The sequence below is a fragment of the Scyliorhinus canicula genome, chromosome 13 (assembly GCF_902713615.1).
Source record: "Scyliorhinus canicula chromosome 13, sScyCan1.1, whole genome shotgun sequence".
Classification (NCBI taxonomy): Eukaryota; Metazoa; Chordata; class Chondrichthyes; order Carcharhiniformes; family Scyliorhinidae; genus Scyliorhinus; species Scyliorhinus canicula.
This window is the reverse complement of record NC_052158.1, coordinates 104,504,620-104,519,214: the sequence shown is the minus strand read 5'-3', so window position 1 is coordinate 104,519,214 and position 14,595 is coordinate 104,504,620. Positions and strand designations below refer to the sequence as shown.

Genomic DNA, 14,595 nt, shown 5'->3' with positions numbered 1-14,595 from the left:
TTAACGATACGACGGGGTTTATTAAATTGGAGAAGGTGAAATTTGCCCTAAGGGGGCCAGTGCTGGGGTTTTTCAGAGTTGGCAACCATTCCTAGATCTCCTGGCAGAACGGTAAAAATCAAAAGGTCAGCAGCAACCCGGGGTGGGGGGTCTCTTTCTCTTTGTTTTGGGTTGAATCTTCGCTAACAACGGGCATTTATTTACTGTTTCTCTTTTGTATTTATGGGGGGAGGGGGTTGTTCTTTTTGTTTTTTGAATTTTCTGTTACTATTTTCTTTTTTTTTTTGTGAAAATTTGAATAAAAATTTTTTATTTTTTATTTTTAAAAGTACGCAGCCTTGCGGGGCCCCGGTATTGGGGACTATTGTGGAGGAAGTGTTGTTCATTTTTACTGATTGTGGTCTGTTGGTCAGAAAATGGGGGATCCAGTTGCAGAGTGGGGATTCAAGTCCTAGGTTTTGGAGCTTTGATATGAGTTTGGCTGGGATGATGTGTTGAAGGCGGAGCTATAGTCAATAAATAGGAGTCCTTGTTGTAGAGATGCTCTCGGGATGAATGTAGAGCCAGGGAAATGGCATCTGCTGTGGACCGGTTGCGACGGTATGCGAATTACAATGGATCAAGGCGTTCTGGGAGTATGGAGGTGATGCCCTTCATGATCAACCACTCAAAGCACTTCATTACGACTGAAGTCAGGGCCACCGGACGGTAGTCATTGAGGCACATTGCCGGTTCTTCTTTGGCACCGGTATGATGGTCTTCTTGAAGCAGGTGGGGACCTCGGAGTGGAGTAGGGACAGGTTAAAGATGTCCACGAACACTTCTGCCAGCAGGTCTGCGCAGTCTCCGAGTGCACGACCAGGGATCCCATCCAGGCCAGTCGCCTTCAGAGGGTTCACTTTCAGGAAGGCCTACGGAAATTATGATGGAGGTATAGCTGAATAGAGCTGCTGGGGCACTCTACAGCGGATGTTTGGTTATGTGCTCGAACAGAGCATAGAATGCATTGAGTGCATCGGAGAGGGGTGCGCTGCTGCCAGAGATACTGCTCGGCTTCGCTTTGTAGCCCATTTTGTTGTTTAGTCCTTGCCACAATCGCCGAGAGTCCGCCTGTGATTCTCGCTTGCTTTGATATTCTCTTGGCATCTCAGTTGGCTTTGCGGAGGTCGTACCTGGAACTTGAAGGTGGTGGTGCTCTTGCACACTTGCTGTCCTTTTTCTAGGTGGTAGAAGTTATGGGTTTGGGAGGTTCTGTTGAAGAACCCTTGACTTGCTATAGTTCAATCTTGCAGATGGTACACATGGTGCACTAGATGGAGGAATGCAAATTTGATATGGTGTGTGGGTGCCAATAAAGCAATCTGTTTTGCCCTGGTGTCGAGCTTCTCCAGGTAATGTTACAGCTGCACTTATCCAAGCAAAGGGAGATTTTTCCATTACATTCCTGTCTTAGATCTTGTCGGGAGAGTAAGTGGAATCACTCTCAGCAGAATATGCACCTCTGATCTACTCTTGTACTATTTATGCAGTTGGTCCACTTAGATTAGTGGTCAGTGGTAGCCTCAAGTAATTTACTTGGAGGATGATTACCCCAAACAAGTTCCTCTCCCAAGCCACTCAGTATCCTGACTTGGAACAATATCACCATTCGGCACTGTCGCCGAGTTAAAATCCTGGAACTCCCTCCCGAACAGCACATGGGTGCAACTGCACCACATGGAAAACAGGGGTATCAAGGGGATGGTTCACCACCACTTTGGAGGGCAATTAGGGATGGGCAATAAAAATGCTGACCTAGCCAGAGACACATATCAATTTTTTTTGATGGGATATAATTGTCCAACAAAGTGCTTCCCCTTGATATGCAGAGTTCTGCCCAGCACAAATGTAACTTGCCACTTAGCCAGTCTGAACTTTACTGAGGTCCTTCTACAGGCAGGCAGAGATTTCTCCCTTATCTGAGGAGTTATGAATGGTATAGAACCGTGCAGTAAACATTTTCAGTTCTGACCTGAGGAAAGATCATTGATTAAACAGCTTGTAATGAACTCCAACTGGCTTTATTGGTTGGCCAATTGTAGTATGAGCTCCCTCAATGATAGCTCATTGAGGGGGCCCATATAATCACCTGTGTAGGCTTTGTGAGCAGTCCTCAGCACTGTAATCTTTATTGTCACAAGTAGGCTTACATTAACACTGCAATGAAGTTACTGTGAAAATCCCCTAGTCCCCACATTCCGGCGCTGCTACTAGACTGTTAGCAGCACTGTTTGTAGCTGCTCCTGTAATATTGTTATTGTAAATAAATATTGGTGTGGTAACGGAACTCCTGCCTCCCGTGGATTACTACACAGCTGAAGATAGTCAGGACCTAGGACATTGACCAGACGAACTTCTACAGTGATATCCTGTAGCTGACAAATCACACGCACCTACCTTGTGCTAGGTACAACCGTTACCAGGGGAGGGCTCCCTCCACTCCAACTCCCTCAGACATGAATTTCACAAAAACTCCTTAATGTCAAGTGCAGTTCCTCATACCTTATCTCTGTCATTAAGCTCTTGCAGTCCATGTTTGGATTGAGGCAATAGTAAGGTCTGAGGCAGAGCAGTCCTGACAGAACTTAAACTAAGCACTGGTGATCAGGTTATTGGTGATCAAATCCTGCTTGATAGAACTCAATGACATCTTCAATCATGGAGATAGAATTTCACCATATTGAATTAGTCTTGCTTTTTGTGGAAAGATTATACCTGGGCAATTTTCCATATTGATGATTAGATGAGCGGTGTACTTGAACAGCTTGGCTTGTGGACCACACGGTGGCACTGTTGCTTCACATCGCCAGGGTCCCAGGTTCGATTCCCGGCTTGGGTCACTGTTTGTGCAGAGTCTGCACGTTCGCCTCATGTCTGCGCGAGTTTCCTCCGGGCACTCCGGTTTTCTCCCACAAGTCCCGAAAGACATGCTGTTAGGTGAATTGGACATTCTGAATTCTTCCTCCATGTACCCGAACAGGCGCCGGAATGTGGGGACTAGGGGATTTTCACAGTAACTTCATTGCAGTGTTAATGTAAGCCTACTTGTGACACTAATAAAGATTACAGTGCTGAGGACCCAGGTTCGATCCTGGCCCTGGGTCATTGCCTGTATGGAGTTTGCACATTATCCCCGTGTCTGCGTGGGTCTCGCCGCCACAACACAAATATGTGCAGGGTAGTGAATTGGCCAGGTTAAATTGCCCCATTGGAAAAAAATAATTTGGTACTCAATTTATTTTTAAAGAAAAAAAGGAGGGTGAAACAAAACAAAAATAACAGCTCGGCTAGAGACACAGCTAGTTCTGCAGCACAGGTCTTGGCACCACTGCTGGTGCCCATAGATTTTGGCTGTATGCAGTATATCGAGTCATTGCGATACATCAGGAAAATTAACTTGACTGAAGATGGGCGTCAGTAATGCTGAGGATCCAAAGAGGAGGCTAAGATAGATCACCAACTTGATACTTCTGGGTGAATATGATTGCAAATATTTCAGCCTTGCACGGACATGCTGGTCTTTCCCCATCTTTGAGGTTGGGGATGCTCATGCAATCTCTTCCTTTTGCTAGTTAGTTTAATCGGCCACTACCATTCACGACTAGAAATGGGAAGACTATTTTGATTTGATCCACTGGTTAGGGGGGAGGAGAAAGAAATTGATTGTTCACTTGGGTGTCGTATTGTTGGGGGAAGAGGGTGGGAGTGGGGTAGTTTTATGATGGTGACTACAGCTTGTTCTTTGGCTTGTTATGAGGGAGGGCTTGGCAGCCATCTTGGGCGGGCCCAGTGACTGTGCTATTTAAGTAGTTGCTGGATTGCCCCTCTTGGTGGAAATGACTGAGTTGTCGGCGGCACAAGTGGATAGCACTGTGGCTTCACAGCGCCAGGGTCCCAGATCCGATTCCCCGCTGGGTCACTGTCTGTGCGGAGTCTGCACGTTCTCCCAGTGTGTGCGTGGGTTTCCTCCGGGTGCTCCGATTTCCTCAGTCCAAAGATGTGCAGGTTAGGTGGCTTGGCCATGATGAATTGCCCTTAATGACCAAAAAAAGGTTGGATGGGGTTATTGGGTTACGGGGATAGGGTGGAAGTAAGGACTTAAGTGGGTCAGTGCAGACTCGACGGGCCGAATGGCCTCCTTCTGCACTGTAAATTCTATGTACTGGCTTCTATTCTTGATTTTGGGGCGGGGGGGGCTAAATTGTGTTTTATACCCTCGTGAGACAGGTCAAGATCAAAATCACTGATTCCACCAGGAGTGGCAACAGCAATATTGGCTTTATTGGGGCAGGGGGGTGGGGGGGGGGGGGCAGGCCCCGCAGCAGTTTTTGCATCCGAGAACAAGAGAAGGAGAGCTGGAATCCCCACTGGGCCCAGAGGAGATTATGAAATATATCGGTTTAATGCAGTCGGGTCAAACTCTGGGCCCAGGTGGATTTCACCATAAAAGAGTTCTACGAGAGATTTGCGGGGCAGTTGATGCCACTGATAAAGGACATGTTTAATGATTCCTTGTCCCAAGGGTTACTGCCGGTTACACTGGCAAAGGCCCAGATTTCCCAGATTTTGAAGAAGGATCAGGGCCCTACAGAACGTGGGTCGCATCGGGCCAACTCATTGTTGAATGCTGAAGCTAAATTGCTGGCTAAAGTGTTGAAGCCTGCCTTCGAAGGTGATCTCGGAAGAGACAGGTTTTGTCAAGGGTCGGCAGTAGGTGGCCAATATATGTAGATTATTAAGTATCGTTCTTTCCCCCTCTCCAAAGCCCGAACCAAAGGTGATTCTTTCAATGGATGCCAAAAATGTACTTGATAAGATTGAGATGGGGTACCTATATAAGATTCTTGGGAAGTTTGGTTCAGGCCAAAGTTTATATCTTGGATTCGCCTTCTGTATAGGACTCCTACGGCAAGCGTTCATACAAATGCCTTGGTCTTGGGTTATGAGGCAGGGATGTCCATTGCCTCCGCTTTTGTTTGCTTTGGCCAGCAATGGCATTGAGATCTTCCACTGAGTGGAGGGGCATAAGGCAGGGAGGGAGTATAGGATGTCCTTGTATGCAGGTGATCTGATCTTTACATCACTGGCCCAGTTGCCACCATGGATGAGAAAATGAGCCTACTTAGGAGTTTTGGCTCCTTGTCAGGGTACAAGTTGAATTTGGAGAAGGGCAAATGTTTTCCAGTGAACCCCCTCAGGGAGAGGAGCCGAGCTGGACTTGTTGCCTTTTCGCCTTGCCAGATCTAGCTTTCATCATCTGGGAATCCAGGTAGCCCATGATTGGGCCCCCGTTCTGTAAATTAAATTATACTAGACTGGTGAATAGGATCAAATCGCCCTTTTAGAAATGGGACGACTTCCCCCTGTCCTTGGCAGACAGGGTTCGGACGGTTAAAATTCATGTTCTCCCGAGGTTTTTATTTATTTGTCAATGTCTCCCTCTTTTTCTCTCTAACTCTTTCTTTGCTAGAGTCAACAAATTCATAAGCTTCCTTCATTTGGGCAAGAAAGACCCCAAGGATTCAGAGGGAATTTCTTCAGAGAGAAAAGAGGGAGGCAGAGAGTCAGTCGAGTGGCTTCGCTTTACTTAATTGGTTGTTTTATTACTGGGCAGCTGAAAATATTGAAAAAGGTACCGGGGTGGCTCTAGGATATGAATTCCATATGGGTTCTAGTTTGGGGGTAACTGCCTTGCTTCTCTCCTCCCCTGCAAAATCTACCTAGAGTCCTGTAGTGGTGTCCACTCTGAGGAGTTGGTGGCAATCAGACAACGTTTTGTGCTCGGTTCCATGTCATTGTTAATCCCCATTTGTAGGAATCATCTTTGTGCCAGTGGGTTCGCATTCAAGGTGGCAGCTGGTCTGGAGATGTTTGAGGACCTGTTTGTGAAGGGTTTTGTATGTTTTGAGGAGCTGTTGGACAAATTCCAACTCCACTCCAGGGAACTAACTTATTCAAGTATTTCCAGGCTCGCGCTTTCTCGCGTAAGATTTCCTCATTTCCCTTGGCACCCGAGCCTTCTTGAATAGGGTCTTATTTTCAGCCAAGTTGGGAGAGGGGAGGGTTTTGGACATTTATGGCCTGATCCGGTTGGCAGAGCAGGCTCTGCTGGATGAGGCGTGGAGGTGGTGTTGAGAGTGAGCTGGGTCTGGATTTTGATTGGGTGGTGGGGGGGGGGGGGGGGGGGAGGGGGGAAGAAAGAGAGAGAGAGAGAGAGAGAGAGATGGTGAGTAAGGCTCTTCATATGGTCAACTCCACCTTCTCCTGTGCTAGGCTCAGCCCGATTCAGTACAAGGTGGTGCACAGGGTGCATTGGACCAAGATGAGGATGTGCGTTGTGTTTCTCTGGGGTGGACGATAGGTGCGAACGCTGTTTCAGCAAATCATACCCATGTTCTGGTCATGTCCCAAACTTGTAAACTTCAGAGTTTCCTTCGTTAACATCATGTCAGGGTTCTTGATATTGAGCTGGAGTCCTCTGGTGGTTATTTTCAGGGTCTCAGACTCGCCAGTGCTGCAGATGGGGGTCAAGGCAGATGTCCTCCCTTAGCCTCATTAATAGCCCGGAGGAGAGTTCAGCTTGGATGGAGATCTCTTACTCCACCCAGTGCCTTGGCCTCGTTGGACGACATAATGGAGTTCCTATATCTAGAGATGTCAAGTTAGGGGGTTCATAGAAGTGTTCTACTTGAGATGGCAGCCATTAATTTCCCCTTTCAGCGAATTAGTCACAGTCAGCCATTAAAGGGGGTCTTTAGCTGGTCAATTTTTATTGTTATATGTTATGGGGAGGGGGGTCAGGGGATTGTTAAGGATTGATTGTGTTATTCTTGCATTGTACCTTTGTGCAGTTTGCATAGTATTGTGTTATTTTGTTATCATGAAAAATGTCTTTCACAAAAATATTTTTTTTTATAAAGGAGAGCTTATTGTTTACTTAGAGAAACTTCAATACTTACATATTTTTGGATTATGCCACCTATACTGTGTTGTTCTGACCAGTTCAAAACAAGTTCTTCAAGGTCACTCTATGGAAATAAATAAAATAAAATAAAATGTCATTCAGAAGTGTTACAAGCAGTTACATTAAACATCTCCTTTCAACCACAAATTTCTCCCCAACATTAAAATTCATGTGCAAATGTGTCAATAACTCAACATGGAACCACTTTTCCCAATGAGACAGCTTCGATGGGAGCTGCACAAAAACAAGCATTGAAAAGTAATCAAAATTCAAACTGGAGAATGAAAATTGTCAGTAGTATCAGTGATTTCAAACATTTGTGTCAGACATAGGAAACATGATCAGGATTAAGTGTTGGGGCATTTAGAAAAGCCTTTTTTGGGGAAAGAGAAAGGGATTCGATGTTAATAATGGATAGGGGTGGGTCAAGCTCATGGGGCAGGGCTCAGTGGTACGATGATGGTGAATAAGGGGGGGGGGGGGGGGGGGGTGAGAGACTCCCCAGTTAGGATAGTCACGTGGAACAGTGAGGGGGTTAGGAGATCCGGTAAAGAGGTCAAGGGTACTTGCCCATCTTAAAAGTTTGAAAGCCGATGTAGCAATGCTGCAGGAGACTCACTTGAGGGTGAAGGACCAGGTGAGACTTAAACAGGGCCGGATTAGTGAGATGTTTCGCTCTGGATTTGACGGAAGGGCTCGAGGGGTAGCGGCACTAGTCAGCAAAAGAGTACGCTTCCAGATGGAGAAGGTGGTGGCGGATCAGGGGGGTAAATATCAGGGCGATTGTGAGAGTGGCGCTGGTGGGGAGGTTAATGGCGCTGTTAAGTGTATACAGTCCCAATTGGGACAATGCGGGATTTGCAAAGAAGGTGTTTGGAGCCATCCCGACTTGGACACACACAAACTGATAGTGGGGGCGGGGGACGGGACTGGAACGTGGTGCAGGAGCCACGGTTGGACAGATCACGCCTGCGCTCGCTGGTCCCATCAAAGGGGGGTGGGGCTTTAGCTGGGCTAATGGTGGAAATGGGTCGGGTGGACCCTTGGAGGTTTCTGCACCCTAAGGAACGGAGTACTCGTTTTTCTCAGCAGTCCATACGGTATACTCACGGATCGACTTTTTCGTGGTGGGAAGGCTTTGCTGGATGGGGTTAAGGGGTCGGATACTTGTCAATTGCAGTGTCAGATCATGCTCCGCATTGGCTGGATATGGTACTGGAGAAGGGGGTAGCGCAGAGGCCGGGGTGGAAATTAGATGTGGGACTTTTGGGGGACCAAGGGTTCTGTGACAAAATTGAAAAGGTAATTGAGGAATATGTAGGTTTCAACTGTTTGGGTGAGGAGTCAAAGGCAGTTGTATGGGAGGCTCCAAAGGCAGTGGTGAGGTGATTTCCTTCAAGGCCAGGGTGGACAAAGAGGAGGTTGGAGCTGCAGAGGGTAATAGATGAGATGTTGGAGGTAGATAGGAGTTATTCAAAAGATGGGGACCCAGCAAAGCTGGAAAAGGAGGAAAGAACTGCAGATGAGCTTTGACCGACTATCTACCAGGAAGGCGGTGCGCCAACTGAGACGAGCAAGGGTGCAAATTTACGAACATGGAGATAAGGCTGTATGTTAGCAGGTCTGCTCCGGAGGGAGATGCAGGAATTTCTAGATGGGTTGGAATACCCGAGGTTAGGGGAGGGGGACAGGGCTACATTAGAAGAAGTGATAGTGGAGCAGGAGGTAAAGGATGCGATTGGGAGGATGCAGTCAGGGAAGGTGGCAGGGCCGGATTGGATTCCGGTGGAATATTATTAAAAAATTCAAGGATAAGCTGGCACCCCTGATGGTGGGGATGTTTGAAGAGTATATAGGAAAGGGGATATTGCCACAAACTTTGGGGCAGGCATCGATTTCCCTGTTGCTAAAAAAAAGATAAGGATCTGATGGAGTGTGGGTCGTATAGGCCCACATCACTTCTGAATGTGGACGCAACAGTATTGGTGAAGATACTGGCGGGTAGGCTGGAGGAGTGCCTCCTGAAGGTGATAGGTGAAGATCAGACAGGGATCCGGAGAGGGAGTCAGCTCTTTTCAAACGTTAGAAGGGTATTGAACATCGTTATGGCACCGGCAGAGGGGAAGGAAACAGAGGTAGTTGTGGCATTGGACGCCGAGAAGGCGTTTGACCAGGTAGAATGGGGATACTTGACTGTAGTTCTGGAGCGGTTTGGGATTGGATCAAGATTTGTGAACTGGGTAAAGCTACTATACAAGGAGCAGAGGGCGATTGTCGGCACAAACAACATCAGCTCGAGATACTTTTCTCTCCACCGTGGGACAAGGCAGAGCTGTCCTATGCCACCCTGCTGTTTGCACTCGCGATTGAGCCATTGGCCATCGCATTAAGTAGTTCGGGGGTATGGAAAGGAATGTGGGGGGGGGGGGGGGGGGGGGGGAAAGAGAGAGAGAGAGAGAGAGAGAGAGAGAGAGAATAGAGCATAGGGTGACCTTATATGCTGATGACTTGCTGTTTTATGTGTCAGAACAGAGTGTGTCGATAGGGGAATATTGGAGCTGCTGTGAGTGAGTGTTTGTGTCTTTCTCGGGGTACAAACTAAATCTAAACAGGAGTGAATATTTTGTGGTGTCTCGGCCGGGGTGGGGGGGGGGGGGGTGCCATTCCATAGGGCAGGAACTCACTTTAGGTACCTGGGAGTGCAGGTTCCCCGGAATTGGGGTGGGGGTGCTCCGCAGGTACAATATTTATAGTTTGGTGGGGAGAGTGAAAGCTGATCTGGCAAGGTGGGATGGTCTCCCTCTGTCACTGGTGGGTCGGCTACAGGCGGTTAAAATAAATGTGTTGCCGCAATTTCTGTTTATTTTTCAATGCCTGCGGATTTTCCTGCCAGGGCTTTTTTTCAGAGAGATTGAGGGAAGGATTACTTCATTCAGATGGGGAGGGAAGGTGGCCAGAGTTAGAAAGGTGCTGCTACAGAGGGAAATGCAGGCAGGGTTTTGGGTCTTCCGAACCCGATGTATTACTACTGGGTGGCGAATGTGGAGAAGGTGCGGAGCTGGATCAGAGGGGTTTATTCCCAGTGGGTCAGAATGGAGGAGAGTTTGTGCAGGGGGTCAGGATTGAAAGCACTTGCAACAGCGCCGCTCCCAATAGCCCCGAGGAAGTACTCGGAGTCCGGTAATAATAGCTTCATTGAGAATTTGGAGGCAGTTTTACCAACACTTCTGGTTGGGGGCAGGGTCAAGGGAAATGCAGATTCAGGGGAACCACAGATTTGAGCCAGAAATTTTTGGAAATGGGAGGAGACGGGGATTAAGATACTAAAAGATTTGTTTCTTAGGGGTCGGTTTGCAGGATTGAAGGAGCTGGAAGTGAAGTATGGGCTGGAGCAGGGGGAAATGTTTAGATACATGCAGGTTTGAGATTTTGCCAGAAAGGAGATACAGAGCTTCCCGATGGAGCCGGCCTCCACATTGCTGGAGGTGGTGCTGACGACAGGGGGACTGGAGAAGTGGGTAGTGTCAGCAGTTTACAGAGATATTTTGGAAGAGAAGGCACCACTGGAAGGGATCAAAGCAAAGTGGGAGGAAGAGTTGGGAGAGGATATGGAGGGGTTCTGGTGTGAGGTGCCCCAGAGAGTGAATGCCTCCACCTCATGCACAAGGTTGGGGCTGATACAGCTGAAAGGTGGTGTACAGAGCACACCTCACGAGGGAGAGGATGAGCAGATTCTTTGAAGGAGTCGAAGATGTGAGAGAATGTTGCGGGCGTGCAGGGGAGAGGGAGGGGCTAATCACATTCATATGTTTCAGTCCTGCCAAACTACAGGATTACTGGAAGGAGGTTTTGAGGATAATTTCTAAAGTGCTGCACATGAAACTGGGCCCGGGCCCCCAGGAGGCCATATTCGGGATGTCGGACCAGCCAGGGTTGGAAACTGGTGCGGAGGCAGATGTTGTAGCCTTCGCCTCGTTGATCGCCCAAAGGCAGATCCTGATGGGTTGGGAGGGTTGTGTGTTAATGGCGACTATGGGCGATCCCCAATTCCTTTTTGTCATTTGCTTGTGAACATGCGGACTATTGTTTGGGGTTTGGTGGGAGGATGGGATCGTTGTTAGTGATATGGGGATTGACATATTTGTTACTGATTATTGTTTATTGTTGGTGGGTGTAAATTTGGGAGAAAATGTGAAAAGGGAGAATAAAATAATATTTTTTAAAAACTACGCTAAATTAAAAAAGGGCTTATGTTGGCTGCTTTCAAAGAAGACAAGCATAGGCAAAAGAAGTGATGGCATTTGTTACAAATGCAAAGTTTACAAGATGATTGGGTTTTGGACTCTCGCTTTAATTAGGGTAAAATGGAAGAATGAAGAGGCAATTGGTAGCTTGGTCATTAAAGAATGGGTTCAGATTGTTTTTTTTGGAAGGTGCAAGATGTTCATATCTGTAGACGATGGCAAGATCATCTATAATGACACAGGGTTGAAAAGGCTCACAGGATGTCAAGTTTTATAAACAGTTATACTTTACACTGTCTATTTAATTTCAAGTTAGAATGGAATTGGGGGTCGGAATGATAGCTAATTCGCATTTTAACTTGGATGCAAGGCCATTTTGCCATGGAAATGGGCTCGGAGGAGAAAGAGTCCAGAGCAAACCAATGTAGTACTGGGCACAGGATTTTTCTAGACTGGCAGACTGACTGACCTACACATGAAGCGGAGAAAAGGCTGACCTCGTTATTCATCACAAGAATGCAGATGGGAGCTCAAGCTCACACTGAAGGCACTAAGTTTGAACGAGGTTGGAAAATCCATCTGGTTTTGGCTGTAGGGAAGAATCTCAAAAGGTAGCTTGCACCATGGAAATCAGTCCAGGAAGTATAAGTTACCTGGCAGTAAAAAGGAAGCTGGCCATCAGCAGAAATAACTTGAGAGGTTCCAGGAGAATAAATGTACCCATTTAAGGAGCAGTGTAAAGTGTAACTGTGGCTGGGGATTTTTGGTCAGTTAAAAGGGAAATCTTCCGATAGCCTAGAGCTTAAGTTGCCAACTAAATAGTATTAAGTTTAAGTGATCTATCAGATCACTGGAAATGTAAATATCTTGCTAAAAACTATTGATCTCCACAGGGATTGTAGCAGCCACTTCAGTTAGAAGAATGGCAAAATTAGCAGTACAATTTTTGAAAACTGACTAAATTCCAATGCTGCAAAGTTCACTCCAACATTGCCCTTCACAATTTATTCCTTCCCCTTTGGATTCTTGGTCCCAACACAATTCAAAAGTACTGTTTTCTTACCTGCTTCACAAAAAGACACTACAAACTGGGCCTCTCCACCTTGCAGTTTTTTCAACCATATCCCCCAAATTAAACTAGTCAATCTGTATTTCTATAGCACCTTTGCTTCCCAAGACATTCAAAGGTGTTACATAGGAGTGTTGTAAAGCAAATTGACTGAGCGAGAAACATTAGGGCAGATGACCAAAATGCTTTTTAAAAAAAAAAAATTATGCTGCTTTTCCACATTTTCCACCAAATTAACACCCAACAATAATCAGTAACGAATGTAATGTCAATCCCCATATCAATAACAACGATCCTATCCACCCACCAAACCCCAAATATTAGCCTGCATTTCAACATAAACAAATGACAAAATGGAAACAGGAATCACGCATGCAGGCCCCCCCCCCCCACTGTTCGACGTAATCCAATTCTCAAAAGTGCATAATGAATATTGCCCACGAATTGTAGAACCCCTCCATCCTTCTCCTCAGTTCAAATTTGACCTTTTCAAGCGTCAAGAATTCCAGCAGGTACCCTGCCACGCCAGGGCACAGGGTGGAGAGGTGGATCACCACCCTCAAGATCCGCCTTCAGGTGATCAACGAAGCGAAGGCTACATTTGCCTCCGCGCCCGTTTCCAACCCCAAATATGGCTTCCCGAGGGCCCGGGTCCAGTTTCACATGCACCACTTTAGAGATTACCCTAAAAACCTCCTTCCAATAATCGTCCAGCTTTGGACAGGACCAAAAGATATGAACGAGGTTTGTGGGGGGCCGCAACATTCACATACATCTCCTACCCCCTCAAAGAGCCAGCTCATCCTTGCTCTATACACCTTCAGCTGTATCAACCCCAACCTCGCACACAAGGTGGAGGTGTTCACCCTCCGGAGCACCTGTATCTCCCCCCGCACTATCCCTTTCCATACATCCAAACTTTTTACACAATGGCCAATGGCTCAATCGCGAGAGCAAACAGCAGGGGGGGGACATAGGACATCCCTGTTTAGTCCCACGGTGGCGAGGAATGTATTCTGAGCTGATGTTATTTGTGCGGACACTGGCCCTCGGCTCCTTATATAATAGCTTTACCCAGTTCACAGATCTGGGTCCAATCCCAAACCGCTCCAGAACCGCCTTCATGTACCCCCATTCTACCCAGTCAAATGCTTTCTCGGTGACCGATGCCACAACCACCTGTTTCCTTCCCCTCCGCTGGTACCATAACCACGTTCAATACCCTCCTAAGGTTCAAAAAGAGCTGCCTCCCTCTCACAAACCCTGTCTGATCTTCACCTATCACCTACGGAAGCCACTCCTCTAGCCTACCCGCCAGTACCTTCGCCTATATCTTTGCTTCCACATTTAAAAAAAAGTGATATGGGCCTATACTCCATCGGATCCTTACCTTTAAGTAACAGGGAAATCGATGCCCCGAAGTTTGTGATAACATCGCCTTCCCTATCGTCTCCTCAAACATCCCCACCATCAGCGGTACCAGCTTATTTTTTAATTTTTTAGTAATATTCCACCGGAAACCCATCCGGCCCTGCCACCTTCCCCAACTGCATCCTCCCAATTGCATATTTTATCTCATGCTCCACTATTGCCCCATCTAATGTAGCCCTGTACCCCTCTAACCTCAGGTACCCCAGCCCATCTTGAAATTCCTGCATCTCTCAGCCTCCCCCAGTGGCTCTAACCTGTACAACCTCTCACAATTCCTTAAAAACTTTGTTAATCTGATCTGGAGCTATCACCAACTTCCCTGCCCTGTCCCGCACCTGGACAATTTTCCTTGCCGCAGTCTCCCTACGGAGCTGGGCCGCCAACATACGCGCGGTCTTCTCTCCATGCTCGTAAACTGCCCCCCTTGCTCGCCTTAATTGGCGTACTGCCTTCCTGGTAGATAGTCGGTCAAAGCTCACCTGGAGTTCCTTCCTCTTTTCTAACTGTGCTGGTTCCCAATCTTCTGAATACCTCCTGTCTGCCTACAGCATCTCATCTATTACCCTTTGACGTTCCAACCTCTCCTCTTTGTCTAGCCTAGCCTTGGACAAGATCACCTCACCACCGCCTTTAAAGCCTCCCAGACAACCGCCTTCAACACCTCACCCGTGCAGTTAAAACCTACATATTCCTCGATTACTTTTTCAATTTTGTCACAGAACTCTCGGTCTCCCAACATCTAACTTCCACCCTGGTCTCTGTACCATCCCCTTCTCCAGTAACCTAATCCACCCAATGCAGAGCATGATCTGATATTGCAATTTCCAACCCTTCAACCCCAGCGCCTT

General features: G+C 47.2%; 1 protein-coding gene across 5 annotated transcripts in view; it reads right to left on the bottom strand.

Moving 5' to 3' along the window:
• The window catches only part of ect2 (epithelial cell transforming 2), a 91,491-nt gene that overhangs the window by 25,108 nt on the left and 51,788 nt on the right, over positions 1-14,595 (bottom strand). For all 5 annotated transcript variants that reach the window (XM_038816139.1, XM_038816140.1, XM_038816142.1 and 2 more), the window contains one exon: positions 6,999-7,067. In XM_038816139.1, coding sequence (XP_038672067.1) covers positions 6,999-7,067 — 69 coding nt within the window. The remainder of the gene's footprint in view (positions 1-6,998; positions 7,068-14,595) is intronic.